General features: G+C 44.2%; 1 protein-coding gene across 1 annotated transcript in view; it reads left to right on the top strand.

The window, feature by feature from the left end:
- The first annotated feature begins 2,385 nt into the window (after nucleotides 1-2,385).
- LOC137379128 (glutamate decarboxylase 1-like) overlaps nucleotides 2,386-22,725 on the top strand; it is a 73,546-nt gene continuing 53,206 nt past the window's right edge. The window contains exons 1-5 of the mRNA XM_068049846.1: nucleotides 2,386-2,440; nucleotides 7,082-7,243; nucleotides 10,199-10,441; nucleotides 17,140-17,230; nucleotides 18,894-19,006. Coding sequence (XP_067905947.1) covers nucleotides 2,386-2,440; nucleotides 7,082-7,243; nucleotides 10,199-10,441; nucleotides 17,140-17,230; nucleotides 18,894-19,006 — 664 coding nt within the window. The remainder of the gene's footprint in view (nucleotides 2,441-7,081; nucleotides 7,244-10,198; nucleotides 10,442-17,139; nucleotides 17,231-18,893; nucleotides 19,007-22,725) is intronic.

The following is a 22,725-nucleotide window of genomic DNA, read 5'->3' on the forward strand; positions in this document are numbered from 1 at the left end:
ACCCCCCCCCCCTCCCCCACCACCACCCAACTTCCGATCCTGCTTCAGGGAGCCACACAAAATCCAGCCTGTTGTGTTTGATTGCTCTGTGCTGTGGAAGATTGCTCACGGTGCTGTTAGTCAACACTGGAAGGGGTGTGGTTCCGAAAGTGAACCTAAAACAGATCCAGACAGCTCATGAAGACTCCGCACATGCAGAAATTGTGAGTCTAATTTTCTCCATGTTTGGGGCACTATAAATGCACCAAATCTTTCTTTTCAGGCTTAGCGAAATAGACTTGAGTTTTGAGTGAGTTAAGATCCTGCCCTAATATATCCAATGGATATGCTGATCATGTGTCAGTTATACAGAGAATGTAATCTAAACTAGCCTTGCCATTTGATGTCAATTTTAGACATTGAGCTTGACATCATTTTGTAATGCACAGTGGCGCAGTGGTTAGCACCGCAGCCTCACAGCTCCAGCGACCCGGGTTCAATTCTGGGTGTCGCCTGTGTGGAGTTTGCAAGTTCTCCCTGTGACTGCGTGGGTTTTCTCCGGGTGCTCCGGTTTCCTCCCACAGCCAAAAGACTTGCAGGTTGATAAGTAAATTGGCCATTATAAATTGTCACTAGTATAGGTAGGTGGTAGGGAAATATAGGGACAGTTGGGGATGTGGTAGGAATATGGGATTAGTGTAGGATTAGTATAAAATGGGTGGTTGATGGTCGGTACAGACTCGGTGGGCCTGTTTCAGTGCTGTATCTCTAAACTAAACTAAACAGAGCTCACTGATGTTGAGTTTCTGTGATAAACTTGAATTATTTGTAACCACAGATGTTAATTCCATCTGTTGACAACATCAACCTAAGTGCATTGAGCACTTTTATTAGTTCATATTAAAATGCTGCTAATTGTATTAGCATAAGTGTGTTAATAAAGAAATACTAGTTTACAATTTCATTGACTGAGGGGGGAATTTTATGTTCTCCCCCCGTGGCGGGTTTGGAGGTGGGGAGAGCATAAAATTGGGTGGACTGGTGTCCCAGGGTGGGTTCTCGCCACCATCCCACCTCCACCAAAATTTAGTCCGGGGCAGGAAGAGCTGTAAATGCAGCCATCACTAATTGAAGCCCTTAACTGGGCAATTAACGTCCAATTAAGGGCCTCTTCCCGCCGTAGCCACAATTAGCCCTGCAACAGGTGGCCCTCTCTCCGCAAGGGAAGCACACCACAGAAAACTGTGTGGTCTGCCTCCCGGCTCTGGGGTTGGGTCCCTCATTAAAAGGCAATTAGTGGCTGAATGAGGGACCCGGCATTGGGAAGTGTGGGGTGGGGGGGTGATGCTGCTGAGCGCCAAACCCTGCCCTTGCCACCGACCCCCCTCCCCCATGACCCCACCCCATGAGACCCCTCCTACCCTGACTTACCTGAGGCCTGGTTCCAGCGACTGTCCTCAGCCTCTGGCAGGTGCACTTGCAGCAGCAGCCACCCCCTCTATGGTGGCGCGGCAACTGCCGACCTCTGATTGGCCAGCTGCTCTGCAAGGGCAGGACTTCCGGCACATGGGTCCTTGATCCCACGGAAAGCCTCTGCTGTCCAGGTGTGTGCCTGATTGGGACTAAATTCAGTGGGCCTTCCATAGAAGAGGCAACACGGAGATTTCAGTGTCGATTTCGGTTTCTCCAGAGGTCAAGACCCCCACCGCCAGGATAAAACATCCCCTTGACTTTCTCTTGATTAATTAATTCATTCAGTTATGTACTGGCCTGCTGTGTAAATATAATTTGAACCAGTCAATGGTTGATGAGTCAAGTGAACCAAATTTAAGAATTGAATACCATCCTAGACATGGTGTAATAAAAATAGAAAATTCTGGAAATACTCAGCAGGTAAGGCAGCATCTGTAGAGAGAGAAACAGAGTTAACGTTTCAGGTTGATGACGTTTCATCAGAACTCAAACTAGAAATAGACACACATGCTACAAACATTCCAACAAGGGTTATTGACTGGCGATCAAGAGCAGGAATCCCAGGTGATATTTCTCCCACTTCCCTTACCTGAGTTTTGTTAAGCCTAAACTTAGCTTTAGGGAGTTGAATGTGGAACTATCCAGTCTGCATGGTTTAGTGCTACTGGTGGCACCTTATCACACTGAGCCATCAGGGGAAATATACATTCACCATTTGTCCGCGTTCTCAATTATTTTAAAACAGAATAGAGGCAACAGAGTGGAGTTAGAACCTAATCGTAGAAATTTACCTTTGTTTGTCTCCACCCAAATAGTTGCTAACACAAGATAAAGGGACTTTGGCTGAGAGGATAAAACCACACAGCTGACACATAAAGGGATGAGCAGAAAGCTTTCAAAGCAGTTCCCTGATCGCATTTAAAATACCTTCCAATGGAAGAAAGTGAACATCCAAACATGAAGAGACAGGCTGCAAATATCGACACAAGTGAGTGTTTCCTACATTTTTGATTGAAAGTGTTAATTGATAAATGGTGTGTGTTATCTTCAATAGATCAAGGCACTGTCTCCCTCTTTTCAAGAATATTAGCCTTTGAAATGAAATATGTTTAAAAAATTAACCAGCTAAAATTAATTATGTTTCATTTTCTTGTAGTTGTTTATGTTTCTGTTGATATTTTTGTTTAAGCAATGGTAACATTGTCTGGAGGGGACCCAGTTAATATCATGAGTTTGCAGGAGGGTTATGAAATTTTACAATTCAAATGTTACACAGAATAAGAAAGCTAAGCTAACACAGTTGAAATTATAAGATCACCAAATCGCTTTGGGTTAATAGTCCTGTTTATAGTGTTAAATCAGTTTCTTTGAACCATCAAACTAAGTAGACCTTCCAAACCTCATTCCCCAGCCCCAAAACCCCAAGAAACAGTAATTACTGGCTCAAAGGGCTGAATGGCCTTTTCTGGCTCCTATGTTCCATTCAGCCTCGAAGCAACCAATGGCCCCTTTCAATCAACATCGTAAATGAAGGCCATTGATGACCATTCTGACTGAGCAATGTAACAAGTAAAGCTAAATCCACTCTCAAGTGCCGAATGCAGCATGGCTAGTGCCATCCACTCAGCAGCTGAACAGGTACAACTGAGTACCCCTCCTGCAGAATCACAAAGGTCATTGGCACCTTTGAGAATGAAATTGCTCCTTGCTTCCTTCTGAGAAGCAAAATGGACCCCAACTTATCCCTTTTCCACCTCTCCGCACTCTGCTATTGAGAAGGAAATATGTAGCAGAGTGATTGAGAGGAAAATCATGACCCTGTAAGAGAGAAGGGTGACACCCAACCTTGCTGCTGAAGCAGCTTCCTTGCCATTGCTCACACCATCCCAATTCCCCTGGTGAAGAGAAAGGGATCGGATCCCCTTCCTGTTCGGAGAGTTTACTTGCCTCCCTTTCCCGTTTCTGGTAGTTTCCCTGTCTTTGCTCCTCCTGTCCATATCCCCATTCCTCCTTCCCACCCCATCACTCTTCCTCTCTGTTCCCTGTCTCTGCTCCTTTCGCATCTCCTCCTCTTTCCGCCATTTCTCCAGGGTTTCTGTTGAAGTTACAGTGGATGATCAGGAGAGCCTCCAGCGCAGGAATTTGTTACCTCAGTGGTAACCTGGTGTGCCAACCCTAGTGTTTCCACCACCAACGCCTCTGCAGACAGAGGGCTTATACTTAGGAAAAACATTTAGATTTGCTTTTCCTGTCAGCAGTTGATAAATACACTACCCAGTGTGGTACTGAGCCGTTGAGACCAGAAAGAATTCAGGTTCAATCCCTGATCTATGTTGCACTGGTTGATTTATGTCAATGCAGACAGAATTCCTACAACTGGCCTCACCATTCCTCACCAAGAAAGAGGAACAATCATGTTTATTCAATTGCTTGTGGTGTGAGCAACATAAGCACAGTGGGTGCAGTAGCTGGTACTGAGCGAGTTGCAGAAAATGTGTGTGAAAGCTGCTGGATTGTCATAAAAACCCAACAGTTTTAAGAATGCCCTTCAGCGAGGCAATTCAGTCACCCCTACCTGGTCTGGCCTATTGTGTGACTCTAGTTCCACACTGCGTGATTGGCTCTCTTTACCCTCCGAGCACTTCGGAATCAGCAATAAATAGCTGTTACCCACAAATCGCAAGAACAAATATTTTTGCAAAAATTAACGGATTGTTCACTCATAAAACACTGTTACAAACATTCCTACCAAAAACCTTGCCATTGCCTGCACTTCCTGTTTGCAATCCTCACATCTTGTGTCACGATTTTGAGTTACTTTTTGCCAAATTGAATCGCTCAAAATGCTTTCTGAAAAAAATATATTGCCATTTTTTCTAACAATGAAAATTCATTTTGTCCAAAATAATGTTTCCACAACAAAAAATCTATTGTTATGGACAGGTGGGAAATGATGGGGGTGATTTCCCTTTTTCACCTTTCAACTGACCAAAAGACAGCGTTTTTGTTAAAAATGTGTTTGGTCAACAATCAGACAAATGACATGTCTTCTAATAGGTTTAAAAAAGGATAAATGTTTATTATACAGCACCCAAAAATATTCGCAACTTCACTCACTCACATGCATACAAAGCCACACATATACACAAGAAAAGATAGAGATTAGAAGATAACATGCATTTAGGTCTAATGGTTTTTAAAAGAGTTCACTGTAAACTCCAGGGGAGGGGGTTGAAGTCTTAAAAACAGTGCAGGCTTTTTTTTTCCTTTTTCCTGATTGACTGAAGACAAAACTTAGAAAGTTTCAGGATGGCAAATGTGTTGTTGCAGATTTTGTTTTGCTCTCTCTCAGTCACAGTTCAATGTCAAAAACCCTGGTACAATTTCTCAGGTATGGAGTTCAAGGTCACTTCCAGTCACTGCCTACTTGTATTTTAAAGATGGTATCATTAGACAGGGTCCTTTTTCTTCCACTGGAGCAGATGGGATCTCTCTCTCTCTGCTTCTGCCTTTGTCTGCCCAGCATATACTTTTATTAAGCTCCTTGTCAGACCCTTGGTTTTTGTCATGAGACCATTGTTTCTCTTTACCATTGTCCTTATAAATGGTGTCTGATGGTGGTGCTATTGTTAGACAATGGGGTCTGGGTGTCACCCATCTTCAGTTCATTTTGATAAAGTGGAGTTTTTCCACACCCATTCATTTGGGTTTGAATTGGGAAACACCATGTCTGCCATGCCATTGTTAACCCAATTTGTTGAAGCGAGGTAACCATTAACACAGAATGGGTCATTTACATTCTAATGCCTTCTCCAAGGCTGGTCCAGACATGAAGATTGACTCAGGGTTCTTGTAGTTTCTGTGTGTATTAGCACCACAGGATAAGATCACCTGACCTCTTGACTCCATCTTGTTTTTCAGGATGTGTCCATTTTTGGGTTTGTTTAATAAGTATTATATAGTTCATAATTTCTCCATGCGTGAGCATGACAATATGCATATGTTAAAATAACATGATTAACTGTACCCAATGAATTACCTTTCACTAACATTTTTAATTTAAGAGCCTCAGCCTCTCCAGACTAGATTTGTTTTTAAACCCCTCAACAACAGAAACAGAGCTTTCACCCTAAACTTTGCATTCTAAGCATATGTAGTTTGGAGAACGTACCAGTATTCTGGAAGGGTGTGTCCCCATATGCAGTGAGGATTCATCAGTTTCTTTGCTTTTAAAAGTCTTTGAAAGAAACTGGGCATACAGGATGAACAGGATTAACAAAAGCAGCTCTTTCATTGTGAACTGTTCACAAACTGACAACACCTGTAATTACAACAGATATGTTTTATTTGTCAACAGATAGAAAGTAAAACAAATTGCATGTCAAGAATAGATTATGAGAACAATTGTGTTGTGAGCAATATAAACATTATGGCTGCAGTAACCTGGTGACTAAGGTACCGGGCCAGCAACCCAGAGGTCTAGTAATTTATTACTAGATTAGTTAGTTACCTCTTTATTAACATTGAAAATTCAGTTTAAATAAACTTTCCCTGCTGAACCATGATTGAAATGCAAGAAAATTTTTCATACGAAGACTTGGAAATTGTACAAGAGATAAACCTTTGAATGTTTTATTTTTATTTAGAGATACAGCACTGAAACAGGCCCTTCGTCCCACCGAGTCTGTGCCAACCAACAACCACCCATTTATACTAACCCTACAGTAATCCTATATACCCTACCACCTACCTACACTAGGGGCAATTTACAATGGCCAATTTACCAATCACCTGCAAGTCGTTGGCGGTGGGAGGAAACCGGAGCACACAGTAAGAACCCACACGGTCACAGGGAGAACTTGCAAACTCCACACAGGCAGTACCCAGAATTGAACCCGGGTCCCTGGAGCTGTGAGGCTGCAGTGCTAACCACTGCTCCACTGTGCCGCCAAATATGAACTAATATTTGTTTACTTAAGAACATAAGATATTGAAGCTGGAGTAGGCCACTTGGCCATTCAAGCCTGTTCCGCCATTCAATAAGATCAAGGCTGATCGATCTCAACTCCACCATCCCACACTATCCCCATATCCCTTAATACCCTTAGTATCCAAAACTCTACCGACCTCTGTCTTGAATTTACTCAATGACTGAGCATCCACTGCTCTCTGGGGCAGAGAATTCCAAAGATTCACAACTCTTTGAGTGAAGAAATTCCTCCTCATCTCAATCCTAAATGACCAATTCATTATTCTGAAACTGTGACCCCGGGTAAAAGATGATAAACGAGGCCCCATCTGCTCTTGAAGGTGGACGTAAAAGATCCCATGGCACTATTTCAAAGAAGAGCAGGGGAGTTCTCCCCCGGTGTCCTGGCCAATAATTATCCTTCAATCAACATCGGTAAAAAAACGATTACCTGGTCACTATCACATTGTTGTTTGTGGGAGCTTGCTGTGTGCAAATTAGCTGCCACATTTCCTTCATTAAAACAGTGACTGCACCTCAAAAGTATTTCATTGGCTGTAAATTGCTTCGCGATGTCCCGAGGTTTAAAAGCACATTTTTAATTCGTTTTAAAGCTGAAAATTAAGCACTGAGCTTCAGTTACAATTTGTAATGTTGCAGGTGATCTGGAAAGAACTTCCAGAGATGGAGATAATAGCATGAATCCAACCTGTCTGAAGATATCCCCAGCTTCCAGTGCCCACTCTGTGTGTCAGAATAGTCAGAACAGAAACTCTGTTACTAAACGGGAAGTTCCAGATTTTTCCACCATTTTTGCACAAGGTACAACCTTTTTATGTTTTACTGTAACAAGTTTCTGACATAATAGTGGGTGTTGCAGACAGATGAGAGATGATAGGGATGGCTCCCCTTTTCAATCTCTCGACTGACCGAAGACAGCATGCGTTTTGAAAAACTGTTTTAACCCGAGTGCTTTAATTTAGATTTGCTTTTCAGACAGGTTTTCTTGAGTTTAAACAACAAAGAAGTATGTTTATTATACTTAACACTCTAGCCCAGTTAAAAATACACTACACATTCACACAAACATTTACACGAGTGTCACGCACACACTGATTATAGAGGGAAAACAGATTTGGTGGTTGGATTAAAGTCTGGAATAAATGGAATTTAAATACAGTATGTGAGTCCAATAGTCCTCAGATGAAATTGTATTCCTGAAGACCTCGCTGGGCCATGTGTGCGGTGGTGGGCTTGCTTTGCTCATGGCTCCTGAAGGCAGAATACAGGGTTGATTCTCATCCCTTGGTTGCTGACTGAAGCAGTCTGTAGGCTTGAGGGGGTTCCCAGTCGCAGCCGGATCTTCTGTTGTTATTTTGTGGGAAGAGACAGGGAGAGAGAGCCTGCTTCATTGATGGTTTTTCAGTTACTACTGTTTGCTGTCTGTATGACAAAGCTGACAGTTCCATCAGAGCTGCACAGGGTCTGATAACTCTATCAAGCCCCTTTGTTTTTAATGAGTTTTTTTTCTGAGATCTTCACTGAGATTGAAGGTGCTACATGTCCAGTCCCCATGGAGGGGATTGACTCTTTCAAAGTCGATGGGTGTAGATAACCTTGAGAACCATGTTGATAAAAGCTATTCTAGATAATTCAATCACTGAGAGCGAGCTATTGTTCTGGCTAGGCTTGGTAAGACTTTTTGTCTCCAGTTTAATCTTCTGGTATTTCAAATGTAAATTGCAGTGGACATCTTGGCTGCCAGTTTTTTAAAAGTTAACTTGTAGGATTCCCATTAAAAGTCTAATGTATGGCTCCAACCAATGAAAGTAAAATTTCCCTTTTTGCAATTCGGGGTTTCATGACAACCCACTCTCACACTCATACAGATTTAGTGTACAAAATCATGAGAGGTATAGACAGGGTGGATAGCAAGAGGCTTTTTCCCAGAGTGGGGGTTTCAATTACTAGAGGACACGAGTTCAAAGTGAAAGGGGAAAAGTTTAGGGGGGATATGCGTGGAAAGTTCTTTACGCAGAGGGTGGTGGGCACCTGGAACGCATTGCCAGCGGAGGTGGTAGATGCGGGCACGATGGATTCTTTTAAGATGTATCTAGACAGATACATGAATGGGCAGGAAGAAAAGAGATACAGAACCTTAGAAAATAGGCGACATGTTTAGAGAGAGGATCTGGATCGGCGCAGGCTTGGAGGGCCGAAGGGCCTGTTCCTGTGCTGTAATTATCTTTGTTCTTTGTCTTTGTTCTTTTTTTTGTTATACACACACATTCAAAAAGGGATAGCGGCTATAAAGTAAAATGCATTTAGGTCTTATGAATTTTTAAGAGTTCTCTGTCGCACTTGCTTTTCCCCGGGGCCGGATGGACAGAAATTCTAGACGACCTGATGACTAGGTCAGCTTAAATTCAAAATTTTCGAGTTCACTTCTCTCCAAATTAGAGCAGAGGCTGTTGCTGTATCAGAGGGAGCAATGATTAGATTAGATTAGAGATACAGCACTGAAACAGGCCCTTCGGCCCACCGAGTCTGTGCCGAACATCAGCCACCCATTTATACTAATCCTACACTAATCCCATATTCCTACCAAACATCCCCACCTGTCCCTATATTTCCCTACCACCTACCTATACGAGTGACAATTTATAATGGCCAATTTACCTATCATTTGGCTTGTGGGAGGGAACCGGAGCACCCGGAGAAAACCCACGCAGACACAGGGAGAACTTGCAAACTCCACAGAGGCAGTACCCGGAATCGAACCCGGGTCTCTGGAGCTGTGAGGCTGCGGTGCTAACCACTGTGCCGCCCTAATGGGCGTGGAAAATAATGATTGAAATGATAGGCATGAAATGAAGGTCTCAAGTTTAGGACTGTGATTCTGATTTTTGGACCATCTCTACACCTTTTTAAGTTCCGTTGCCATCTCTTCTGGTGCTGCAGTTGTGTTCCTGCTACACCACCATCATAAGTCTTCTATTAACACTGGCAGACTCCCTCTCATTGGCAAGATTCCCATCAGAAACTCATTGCGCCTACAGGATGAACCACAACCTAGGGAAATGGGATGAGTTGGAGGGGATAGCAGGGAATGGGCAGAAGTCCCATCCCGAAGAGGAGAATCTCAACCATGGAGAACAAAATATCGTAAAATCAATCCCTTGTGCTGAATGCACTGTTCTGCAAGATTAGTCTCTCCAGAGATGACACTTATTCATTTTCAGGTTATGGATTTTCAAAATAAACTAAGTGACTTTTTAAATGACAAAGCAAATTACTAAATTTTGGGGCGGCACAGTGGCACAGTGGTTAGCACCGCAGCCTCACAGCTCCAGCGACCCGGGTTCAATTCTGGGTACTGCCTGTGTGGAGTTTGCAAGTTCTCCCTGTGTCTGCGTGGGTTTTCTCCGGGTGCTCCGGTTTCCTCCCACAGCCAAAAGACTTGCAGGTTGATAGGTAAATTGGCCATTATAAATTGTCACTAGTATAGGTAGGTGGTAGGGAAATATAGGGACAGGTGAGGATGTGGTAGGAATATGGGATTAGTGTAGGATTAGTATAAATGGGTGGTTAATGGTCGGCACAGACCCGGTGGGCCGAAGGGCCTGTTTCAGTGCTGTATATCTAAATCTAAATCTAAAAAAAAATCTAAATTCTACACTTACACTTACTAGCCTTATGGAATTCTTTTTCACTCCTTTGGTGTAAAGGAATAATTGTTTTTATGATAATTTTTATAATTTTATAATTTGTTTATAGATTTACTGCCAGCTAAAAACGGTGAAGAACAAACCGTGCAGTTTTTAACAGGTGTTTTTGAAGTTCTGCTGAATTATGTCAGAAAAACATTCAATAGAACATCAAAGGTTCTGGATTTCCACTATCCCCACCAGCTTCTTGAAGGAATGGAGGGTTTCAACCTGGAATTATCTGACCAACCAGAATCGCTTGAACAAGTTCTTGTTGACTGCAGTGATACGTTGAAGTATGGAGTCAAAACAGGTAAACACAATCATGTTCCAGATAATAGCCTTCAACTAGAGTGAGAAAGATATGTGCTGGACATCAAAGAACCCTGTTTTCAATAACAACAAGAATGACCAAACTGATTTTCTCATTAAAAACTAAGTCTATCACAAAGGTTTTATTGAGTTAGCACTGGTATGGCTTTTCTCAGCTTTTACATACTGTTTGTGTTTCAGTTGCGACTCAGTTGGTAGCACTCTCACATCTGAGTCACAAGGTTCTGGGTTCAAGTTCCTACTCCAGGGCTTGTGCACATATATTAAGGCTGACACCCAGTGCAGTACTGAAGGAGTGCTGCACTGTTGGAGGTGCTGTCTTTTGGATGAGATGTTAAACCAATGTCCCATTTGCTCTCTTAGGTGGATGTAAAAGATCCCATGGCACTATTTTGAAGAAAAGTGGGTAGTTATCCCCAGTCTCTCAATCAACATCACAAAAGGGGAGGCGGTGGCGTAGTGGTATTGTCACTAGACTGGTAACCCGGAGACAGGGTATTGTTCTGGGGACATGGGTTCAAATCCCACCACAGCAGAAGGTGGAATTTGAATTCAATTAATAAATCTGGAATCAAAAAGCTAGTCTAATGATGGCCATGAAACCATTGTCGATTGTTGTAAAAACCCATCTGGTTCACTAATGTCCTTTCGGGAAGGAAACCTGCCATCCTTACCTGGTCTGGCCTACATGTGACTCCAGAGCCACAGCAATGTGGTTGACTCTTACATGCCCTCTGAAATGGCCTAGCAAGCCACTCAGTTAGGGATGGGCAATAAATGCTGGCCTGGCCAGCGATGCCCACATCCCATGAATGAATTTTTAAAAAGAGATTATCTGGTCATTACCCCATGAGAGGAAACATCCTTTCCACATTCAGCCTGTCAAGACCCCTCAAGATCTTATGTTTCAAACAAGTCGCCTCTTACTCTTCTAAACTCCAGTGGATACAAGCTAAGCCTGTCCAACCTTTCCTCAGAAGACAACCCGCCCATTCCAGGTATTAGTCTAGTAAACTTTCTCTGAACTGCTTCCAATGCATTTACATCCTTCCTTAAATAAGGAGGCCAATACTGTACTCAGTACTCCAGATGTGGTCTCACTAATGCCCAGTATTCTGAAACATAACCTCCCTACTTTTATATTAAATTCCCCTCACAATGAACAATAACATTCTCTTAGCTTTCCTAATTACTTGCTGAACTTGCATAATAACCTCTTGTGATTCATGCACCAGGTCAACCAGATCCCTCTGTATCTCAGAGCTCTGCAATCTCTCACCATTTAGATAATATGCTTCTTTTTTATTCTTCCTGCCAAAATGGATACTTTCACATTTTCCCACATTATACTCCATTTGCCAGATCTTTGCCCACTCACTTAACTTATCTATATCCCTTTGTAGCCTCCTTATGTCCTTTTCACAACTTACTTTCCTACCTATTTTTTAGTGTCAGTAGCAAATTTAGCAACCATACCTTCAGTCCCTTCATCCAAGTCATTTATATAAATTGTAAAACATTGAGGCCCCAGCACTGATCCCTGTGGCACATCACTCGTTATATCTTGCCCATTTATGCCTACTCTCTGTTTCCTGTTAGCTAGCCAATCTTCTATCCATGCCAAAATGTTACCCCCTACACCATGAGCTTTTATTTTCCACAATAACCTTTTATGTGGCACTTTATCAAATGCCTTCTTGAAATCTAAGTACAGTACATCCACAGGTTCCCCTTTATCCACAGCACATGTTACTTCTTCAAAGAACTCCAATAAATTTGTTAAACGTGATTTCCCTTTCACAAAATCATGTTGACTCTGCCTGATTACCTTGAATTTTTCTAAGTGCTCTGCTGTAACGTCTTTAATAATAACTTCTAACATTTTGCCTATGACAGATGTTAAGTTAACTGACCTGTAGCTTCCTGCTTTCTGTCTCCCTCCCTTTTTGAATAAAGGAGTTACATTCGCTATTTTCCAATCTAATGGAACCTTCCCTGTATCTAGGGTATTTTGGAAAATTAAAACCAACATACCAACTATCTCACTAGCCACTTCTTTTAAACCCTAACCCTCAGGACCCAGGGACTTGTCAGGCTGCAGCTCCAACAATTTGCTCAGTACCACTTCCCTGGTAATTGTAATTTTCTTGAGTTCCTCCCTCCCTTCCATTTCCTGATTTACAGCTAATACTGGGATGTTACTTGTATCCTCAATAGTGAAGACTAATGAAAAATACCTGTTCAATTCATCTGTCATCTCCTTATTTTCCCTTATTAATTCCCCAGACTCACTTTCTTTAGGAAATATCTATAGAAACTCTTGATATCTGTTTTATACTTCTAGCTAGCTTTCTATTGTATTCTAGTTTTCCCTTCCTGATTAATATTTTAGTCATTCTTTGCTGTTTTTTATATTCTGTCCAATCTTCTGACCTGCCTCCCATCTTTGCGCAATTATATGCTTTTTCTTTAAGATTGGTACTATCTTTAACATTTTTAGTTAACCACAGATGGTGAGTCCTCCCCTCGGAATTTTTCTTTTTCAATGGAATGTATCTATTCTGTGTATTCTAAAATATCGCCTTAAATGTCTGCCGCTGTATCTCTATTGACCTATTCCTTAACCTACTTTGCCAGTTCACTTTAGCTAGCTCCATTTTCATGCCCTAATAATTGCCCTTATTTAAGTTTAATATACCAGTCATAGACCCACTCTTCTCTCCCTCAAACTGACTGTACAATTCAATCATATTATGATCACTGCTACCTAGGCGCGCCTTCACTATGAAGTCATTAATTAATCCTATCTCATTGCACAATACCAGGTTGAGTATAGTCTGCTCTCTGGTTGGCTCCAAAATGTGCTGTTCTAAGAAACTATCCTGAAAATATTCTAATGCATCAACACTCCGACACTCTGTACTCTGTTTTATCCAGCAATGTAGAGTTGTGCATTGCGACATAGATGTGGATTTCTGGTTTGTTCTCCTGACATTGGGCTGTATTTTATCAGCTGTCCAGGGACGGGCAGAGAGATGGGGAGAATCATAAAATGGAAAGTGAAGGCGGGGACGGAGTGTCCTTTCCCTCCCTGGCACCATTGAATTTTGTCAGCAGTGGGGAAGGTCGAGGACAGCCTTCCCAGCCAGAGGCCAATTGAGGCCCTAAAGTGGCCAATTAATGGCTACTTAACAGCCTCTTCCCACTGCCACTGGTATTTTACCAGCTGCTGGTTGGAACCCCACCAAGTGTGGAGACCACCCAGTAGAACCAGGCGGCCTACCTGCAAGCTGTGGTGGGGGTGGGGGCCCTCCTACTTGGGCAATACGTGGTCGACAGAGGACCCTCCAGCAGCAAAGGCCACCCCTGTGCCAATGACCCAGCCAACTGCTCTCACCAACTGTTGCCCCCCACCCCCCATCTCTCGCCAGGGCCTGCCTGACTGGCCCCCGCAAACCCCACTTATCTGCTTCCCAGGCCGGCGTCCATGTTGCCATTTCGAGCTGATTGCAGTCCTTTCCATGATCACCGCTCCCTCTGCCAGCTCTTGGGGACCAAATCCATTTCCTTAAAGGGACAGGAATCTCCACACCAGGCAGTTAACTGCCTAAGTGCCAGGGGTCCCCAAAACAGCTGAGGCAGGACTCCCCTCACCCTTCTGACTCAGAATCAGGACTGCTGCCGCCTGTATGAACTTCAGCCCATATTCCTCAAGTGACATATGGAGCTGAATTTTATGCCACCCCAGCGAGTCGGATGGTGGCATGGGGGCGGCGTAAAATTGAACGAGAGGCTCCAGGAGGCCTACCTGCCCTGCTCTCGCCTCCGGTCAACTTTACGGTGATCGGGTGGGGGTGGGGGGGCAGTGGCAAAGGCCTTTGCCTGCCTCCACAGGGGTTTTACCCATGGCAAGCGGTTATGCTGGGGATGTGAAAGGCTGCCCAGCGATAGCTGCCGGCTTTTCCACGCTCTGGGGGGAGGTGGGCCATGGCAGTCAGGCACAGGGTGCCCGATTGTGGGCCACCCCCGTGTCCTAGCCCACCCCCGGGACCCAAGACGCAACCCCCCCCTCCCCCCAAACGACCACTCCAGCCTCACTAGGGAAGGACCGATCTCCCTGGCGGGGCATGCCCAACTTACCTCGTCTCCTGGCTCCATCTGTTTGGCTGGGTTGCAGTCCCAGCAGTGGCCACCACTCCCAGTGGCGCTGCCGGGACTAAGAGCTGCCAGCCCGCTGATTCGCCGGCAGCTCACTGAGGTGGGACTTCCTCCCTCAAGTGGGTGGCAGTCCCACCTTGGGACAATTAAAGCCCGGGGACCCGTAAAATGCAGGATGGATCGCCGGGCTAGGCGGAAGTGGATAAAAGTTGGTGGCGAATTCCCGTCCGCCTAAGGTAAAATTCAGTCCATGGTCTCTGGTGCAGAAAGACCAAGTAATAATTTGCACGACCAACATTAAGACCAATGTACATTTCTATCAGGAGTCAGGAGTCCATGTGCACATTTTTAATCTATTACAAATTGTGGCAATATGTTACTGGTATGCTACTCAGTATAGAATGTCATGCACCATGATGACCAAGGTCGATATGATGTTTAAACTCAATGGGCTGAATTTTACACGTCCGCGATCAACTAAATGGCCGGGACGGATAACCACTCGCACCCCGCACCCCTCGCATTCCCCAGTGACGTGGAGGGGGCGGGTGTTCCATCCCCAGCAACGGCGTCAGGTACCATTGCACAGGTGCCGACACCATTTTTAAAGGACTTCGAGCCCTTACATCTAATTTGAATTTTTAAAGAAATAGTGAGTTAAAATTTATTCAAAAATTAATTAAATGTTTCTAGCCCCTCTCACACCCCAATAACCAAACAATTCATTCCTTCCCCTCTCCCCCCAAAATACTTACCTTGTGCACCTGACATCCCCCTCCCCCCGCCGCCATCAAAGTTCACAAACTTTAATCTTTAATCCTTCCCACCAATCAAATCACTCTGATGCCGCTCCCACCCCTCCCACACTCAAATACATAGCTGCTCCACGCTCCCCACCAGTATCCCGCAGCGGATCCCCGGATGGGTATCCAAAGGTGCGGGGAGTGCCAGCCATCGGCAGCACTATCACTCTGGAACCAACGGCGGGAGTGGGTAAGTGATTAATTCTTTCATTAAAATTTTTTTGCATATTTGAATTTGCTTTCTGTCGCTGAGTGGCAGAGGGTGCTGCCACGAATCCTCACCGCTGCCGGCAATATCGGCCAGGCCTTCCTGGCATCGAGGCCCATGGCGGGTCTCTGCCGGAGGCATTTTCCAGCCCCCACCACGACCCCCAACTTCGGGGTGGGGAGGCAGTGGATGCAAAATCCAGCCCAATGTGATGCATTAAATACCATCCATGACCCCTCTTCAACAAATGGCGTCACCACAAATGAGCAGGCAGATTATAAATTCACAGCTTCACAATTATTTCTATGTTATGAAATACAGCACGGATAAAACTGCACAACAAGGTACTTACAATAAATCTCAGATCAGTGCCTTTAACCAATTAACTGCATTGCATAAGTTGCCATTTTAAAGTAAGCACCAAGGAGGTGAGGCTGGGCGGATACAATGAACACGGTTCAGGACAGCAACAATGACAGTGAAAAGGTGCTCCAGTACAAAGGACCTTCTAATTCCAGAGGATATCTGTCTCAGTAAATACATTTTAAATATAGAAGTAAGCACTTCTTTAAAAAAAAACCAGGAAAATCTGTTTGGCAACACCAAATTAAATTACGGATTCCCAAACAATCCTCACAGACCTAATTTGGATAAATCCTGGAAAATTCTGACCCAGTGTGAATCAATTCAGAATTTTAGGGCAACATTCCAATGCAGTGTGCAATACACATGTCCAGCCTTGACCATTCCAAGCGGAATCAGTCCCATGTGGTCCATTCTTTACATAGACGTAATGAGTGTGCCGAAGAGACAGTGGCCGACCATACCTCGGTGTAAGCTTTCAACAGCAGGGAAATAACATTACCAGATTTCCTTTTTTAAAAAACTATAAGGGGAGAATTTCCACGGAAGTTCTCCCGATCACCCGAGGGTGACTTCAGGACCCATGGAATCCCTGGCAGAATAACCGGTTACATCATCTCCCAAAGATTTCTGAAGCTCTTCTTCTGGAGTTGAGCCAGAAAAACAGGTCACCCTTGTGGAAGTTCATTCCCATTGTACCTACTAAAGAAGAGTTAAACAGTGGTAGAAAATGAAATACTTCCCTCAGGAAAGAAACTAAGGCAAACATTTCCACAATAGTAGAGTTTCTTTTTTCTTTTGGGCCTCCTTATCTCGAGAGACAATGGATACGCGCCTGGAGGTGGTCAGTGGTTTGTGAAGCAGCGCCTGGAGTGGCTATAAAGGCCAATTCTGGAGTAACAGGCTCTTCCACAGGTGCTGCAGAGAAATTTGTTTGTTGGGGCTGTTGCACAGTTGGCTCTCCCCTTGCGCCTCTGTCTTTTTTCCTGCCAACTACTAAGTCTCTTCGACTCATTCCCATTGTACCTACTAAAGAAGAGTTAAACAGTGGTAGAAAATGAAATACTTCCCTCAGGAAAGAAACTAAGGCAAACATTTCCACAATAGTAGAGTAAGGTTTGTGATATATATACTTTCCTTCAACAGGTCACCCCCGCTTTTTCAATCAGCTCTCCAGTGGTCTGGACATTATTGGGTTGGCAGGAGAATGGCTAACTTCTGTTGCCAATACCAACATGTAAGTGCCTGTTTATGCAAAATCAGATTGAAAAAAGGAGCGAAAATACCTTACTAATAAAAACAGAAAGTGCTGGAAATAATCAACAGGTCAGGCAGAGAAAATCAAACTTATTGTTAGATGACCTGAAATGTTAGCTCTGTTTCTTTCTCCACAGATACTGCCAGACCTGTTGAGTATTTTCAGCACTTTCTGTTTTTATTTCACATTTCCAGCGTCTACAAGGTTTTGCTTTTGTGAAAATGCCTTATTGTCGCTTTGCAGTCGTCCGCATAGAAATTGCAAACAAAGGTATTAATGGCTTCACCCTTAGACTTCTTTTGTTTATCATCATTCTTGCCCTCACTATTTCGTCCAACACAAGTGAAACTCGCACATCCCCTCAGTTTTGGAGCTCTTTTTACACAATAAACACCTCTCTTCCTCAGAACATCTTTAAACTCTCTATAAAGGTCAAGTGCATCCAAAACTTTAATATTGCTTCCATATCTGTTTTTGCATCTTTTCCTATTTCTGAACAAGATGTTTGTTTGTTTAATTCATTCATGGTATGTGGGCGTCGCTGGCTAAGCCAGCAATTGTTGCCCATCCCTAATTGCCCTTGAGAAGATGGTGGTGAGCTGCCTTCTTGAACTGTTGCAGTCTTTGCAGTGTAGGGACACCCACAATACTGTTAGGGAGGGAGTTCCGGGATTTTGACCAAGCAACAGTGAAGGAATGGTGATATATTTCCAAGTCAAAAATGTACTGACTTGGAGAGGACCTTGGAGGGTGGTGTTCCCATGCATCTGCTACCCTTGTCCTTCTAGTTGGTAGAGATCGCAGGTTTGAAAGGTGCAGTCTAAGGAGCCTTGGTGTGTTGCTGTAGTGCATCTTGTATCTGGTGCACATTGCTGCCACTGTGTGTCGGTGGTGGAGGGAGTGAATGTTTGTGGATGGGGTGCCAATCAAGCGGGCTGCTTCGTCCTGGATGATGTCGAGCTTCTTGAGTGTTGTTGGAGCTGCACCCATCCAGGCAAGTGGAGAGAATTCCATCACACTCCTGACTTGTACCTTGCAGATGGTGGACAGATTATGGGGAGTCAGGAGGTGAGTTACTCGCCGCAGAATTCCCAGCCTCTGACCTGCTCTTGTAGTAGATTGGGGCTGAGCCAAGTGGCAAATCATCCAAACCTCCACAACATGAGGACCAGGAGATTTTAACTTCCAGGACCCCAGTATCAGTTTTAGGCCTAGAACAGAATAAAATACATAATTTTCATTTGTTCATGGAATGTGACATCAATGGGGAGGCCAGAATTTATTGTCCATTTCAAACTGCCCTTGAGAAGGTGGTGGTGAGCTGCCTTCTTGAATTGCTTTAGTCCATCTGGTGTCGGTACAGCCACAGTGCTGTTAGGAAGGGAGTTCCAGGATTTTGTCGCAGCAGCAGTGAAGGAATGACAACACAGTTCCAAATCAACATCATATATCAAAGTATCACCTTTTTATAAGAGATATATTTTGGGGATTTTGTTATTGCTTGCAACTCATTATCAGATATGATTCCTCTTGGTCATCAGATTAACTTTGCCTGCTGAATCTCCTGTGCATTTACTTGGTTGAGTTTTTTTGTAATTTATTGCCTCATTGTCTCATTGTTAACTTTTATACTTTGACATAGGTTCACATATGAAATCGCTCCAGTGTTCATCATCATGGAAGAAGTCCTTTTGAAGAAAATGTTTACAATGATTGGATGGTCGCATAATGAAGCCGATGGCATTTTTTCACCTGGTAGATAAGAGCCCATGGTATAGGGGGTAACATATTAGCATGGATAGAGGATTGGTTATCTAATAGAAAACAGAGAGTCAGCAGAAATGGATCGTTTTTATGTGGGCAAGCTGTAACCAGTGGAGTGCCACAGGGATCAGTGTTGCTGCCTCAACTATTTACAATTTATATCAATGACTTGGATGAAGGGACAGAATGTATGGTTGCTAAATTTACTGATGACACAAAGATAGGTGGGAAAGTAAGTTGTGAAGAGGACATAAAGGGCTGTATTTTATGAGGCCGCTGGCGTCGGGTGTTGTTGCACGGAGGCCCGGAAAATTCTTCTGGGAAAGGCCCGCCACGCCTGACACCGAGAATGCCTCATCGCATTTTACCAGCGGCGGCCGGGGCCTTCATTTGTCTAATAAAAAACTTGCAAATACACGATAATTAACTTACCTGGACGGGACGGCCGTCCATGCCGATATTAACTTTAACTTTCCAAATATTAACTGGAAATACTATAGTTCGAGTACTTTAGATGGGTCTGTTTTTGTCCAGTGTGTGCAGGAGGGTTTTCTGACACAGTATGTAGACAGGGGCGATGCCACATTGGATTTGGTACTGGATAATGAACCCGGCCAGGTGTTAGATTTAGATGTAGGTGAGCACTTTGGTGATAGTGATCACAATTCGGTTAGGTTTACCTTAGCGATGGGCAGGGACAGGTATATATCGCAGGGCAAGAATTATAGCTGGGGGAAAGGAAATTATGATGCGATTAGGCAAGATTTAGGATGCGTAGGATGGGGAAGGAAACTGCAGGGGATGGGCACAATTGAAATGTGGAGCTTATTCAAGGAGCAGCTACTGCGTGTCCTTGATAAGTATGTACCTGTCAGGCAGGGAGGAAGTTGTCGAGCGAGGGAGCCGTGGTTTACTAAAGAAGTTGAAGCGCTTGTCAAGAGGAAGAAGAAGGCTTATGTTAGGATGAGACGTGAAGGCTCAGTTAGGGCGCTTGAGAGTTACAAGCTAGCCAGGAAGGATCTAAAGGGAGAGCTAAGAAGAGCAAGGAGAGGACACGAGAAGTCATTGGCGGATAGGATCAAGGAAAACCTTAAGGCTTTCTATAGGTATATCAGGAATAAAAGAATGACTACAGTTAGATTAGGGCCAATCAAGGATAGTAGTGGGAAGTTGTGTGTGGAATCAGAGGAGATAGGGGAAACGTTTAATGAATATTTTTCGTCAGTATTTACAGTAGAGAAAGAAAATGTTGTCGAGGAGAATACTGAGATTCAGACGACTAGGCTAGATGGGATTGAGGTTCACAAGGAGGAGGTGTTAGCAATTTTGGAAAGTGTGAAAATAGATAAGTCCCCTGGGCCAGATGGGATTTATCCTAGGATTCTCTGGGAAGCTAGGGAGGAGATTGCAGAGCCTTTGTCCTTGATCTTTATGTCGTCATTGTCGACAGGAATAGTGCCGGAAGACTGGAGGATAGCAAATGTTGTCCCCTTGTTCAAGAAGGGGAGTAGAGACAGCCCTGGTAATTATAGACCTGTGAGCCTTACTTCGGTTGTGGGTAAAATGTTGGAAAAGGTTATAAGAGATAGGATTTATAATCATCTTGAAAAGAATAAGTTCATTAGCGATATTCAGCACGGTTTTGTGAAGGGTAGATCGTGCCTCACAAACCTTATTGAGTTTTTTGAGAAGGTGACCAAACAGGTGGATGAGGGTAAAGCAGTGGATGTGGTGTATATGGATTTCAGTAAGGCATTTGATAAGGTTCCCCACGGTAGGCTATTGCAGAAAATACGGAAGTATGGGGTTGAAGGTGATTTAGAGCTTTGGATCAGAAATTGGCTAGCTGAAAGAAGACAGAGGGTGGTGGTTGATGGCAAATGTTCATCCTGGAGTTTAGTTACTAGTGGTGTACCGCAAGGATCTGTTTTGGGGCCACTGCTGTTTGTCATTTTTCTAAATGACCTGGATGAGGGTGCAGAAGGGTGGATTAGTAAATTTGCGGATGACACTAAGGTCGGTGGAGTTGTGGATAGTGCCGAAGGATGTTGTAGGGTACAGAGGGACATAGATAGGCTGCAGAGCTGGGCTGAGAGATGGCAAATGGAGTTTAATGCGGAAAAGTGCGAGGTGATTCACTTTGGAAGGAGTAACAGGAATGCAGAGTACTGGGCTAATGGGAAGATTCTTGGTAGTGTAGATGAGCAGAGAGATCTTGGTGTCCAGGTACATAAATCCCTGAAAGTTGCTACCCAGGTTAATAGGGCTGTTAAGAAGGCATATGGTGTGTTAGCTTTTATTAGTAGGGGATCGGGTTTCGGAGCCACGAGGTCGTGCTGCAGCTGTACAAAACTCTGGTGAGGCCGCACCTGGAGTATTGCGTGCAGTTCTGGTCACCGCATTATAGGAAGGATGTGGAAGCTTTGGAAAGGGTGCAGAGGAGATTTACTAGGATGTTGCCTGGTATGGAGGGAAGGTCTTACGAGGAAAGGCTGAGGGACTTGAGGTTGTTTTCGTTGGAGAGAAGGAGGAGGAGAGGTGACTTAATAGAGACATATAAGATAATCAGAGGGTTAGATAGGGTGGATAGTGAGAGTCATTTTCCTCGGATGGTGATGGCAAACACGAGGGGACATAGCTTTAAGTTGAGGGGTGATAGATATAGGACAGATGTTAGAGGTAGTTTCTTTACTCAGAGAGTAGTAGAGGCGTGGAACGCCCTGCCTGCAACAGTAGTAGACTCGCCAACTTTAAGGGCATTTAAGTGGTCATTGGATAGACATATGGATGAAAATGGAATAGTGTAGGTCAGATGGTTTCACAGGTCGGCGCAACATCGAGGGCCGAAGGGCCTGTACTGCGCTGTAATGTTGTAAAAATTTCAGCCGGTGATCGGACGTCCCATGCCTTCCAATCCCCATTTGGGGATTCAAGGCGAGACACTGGAGGGGTGGGGGGAGGAGGGTAATTTTCAGGGTGGGATGGTGGGGGAAGCAGAGAAAAATGTTTCCATTGGATGAGGGGATGGTGGGAAGGGGTTGAAGGGCAAAGGTGACTAAGTTCGGGGGGAAGGTTCGGATTGGGAATGTTTGAGAAGTTTTTTTTTTGGTAGGCAAGGCCCAAAAATAAAATATGTGGTCATTGGGGGGGGCGGTAGAGGGGCTTTCAGTTTTTATTGAGTTTTTTAAAATTATGTCAAACAAATTTATCTTTAAAAATGTAAATTCAGACGAAGAGCCTGGGCGGCACAGTGGCGCAGTGGTTAGCACCGCAGCCTCACAGCTCCAGCGACCCGGGTTCAATTCTGGGTACTGCCTGTGTGGAGTTTGCAAGTTCTCCCTGTGTCTGCGTGGGTTTTCTCCAGGTGCTCCATTTCCTCCCACAAGCCAAAAGACTTGCAGGTTGATAGGTAAATTGGCCATTATAAATTGCCCCTGGTATAGGTAGGTGGTAGGGGAATATAGGGACAGGTGGGGATGTGGTAGGAATATGGGGATTAGTGTAGGATTAGTATAAATGGGTGGTTGATGGTCGGCACAGACTCGGTGGGCCGAAGGGCCTGTTTCAGTGCTGTATCTCTAAAAACAAACCCTTTAAAAATGGCGCCAGCACCTACGCGGTGGCACCAGAAGCTGTTGCCGGTTATGGATCAGCCTCTACATCACGGGGGTGGCTACTCCACCCCCTCTATTTAAATGAGCCCCCGCGCA

This window comes from Heterodontus francisci, chromosome 2, assembly GCF_036365525.1.
Source record: "Heterodontus francisci isolate sHetFra1 chromosome 2, sHetFra1.hap1, whole genome shotgun sequence".
NCBI classification, from domain to species: domain Eukaryota; kingdom Metazoa; phylum Chordata; class Chondrichthyes; order Heterodontiformes; family Heterodontidae; genus Heterodontus; species Heterodontus francisci.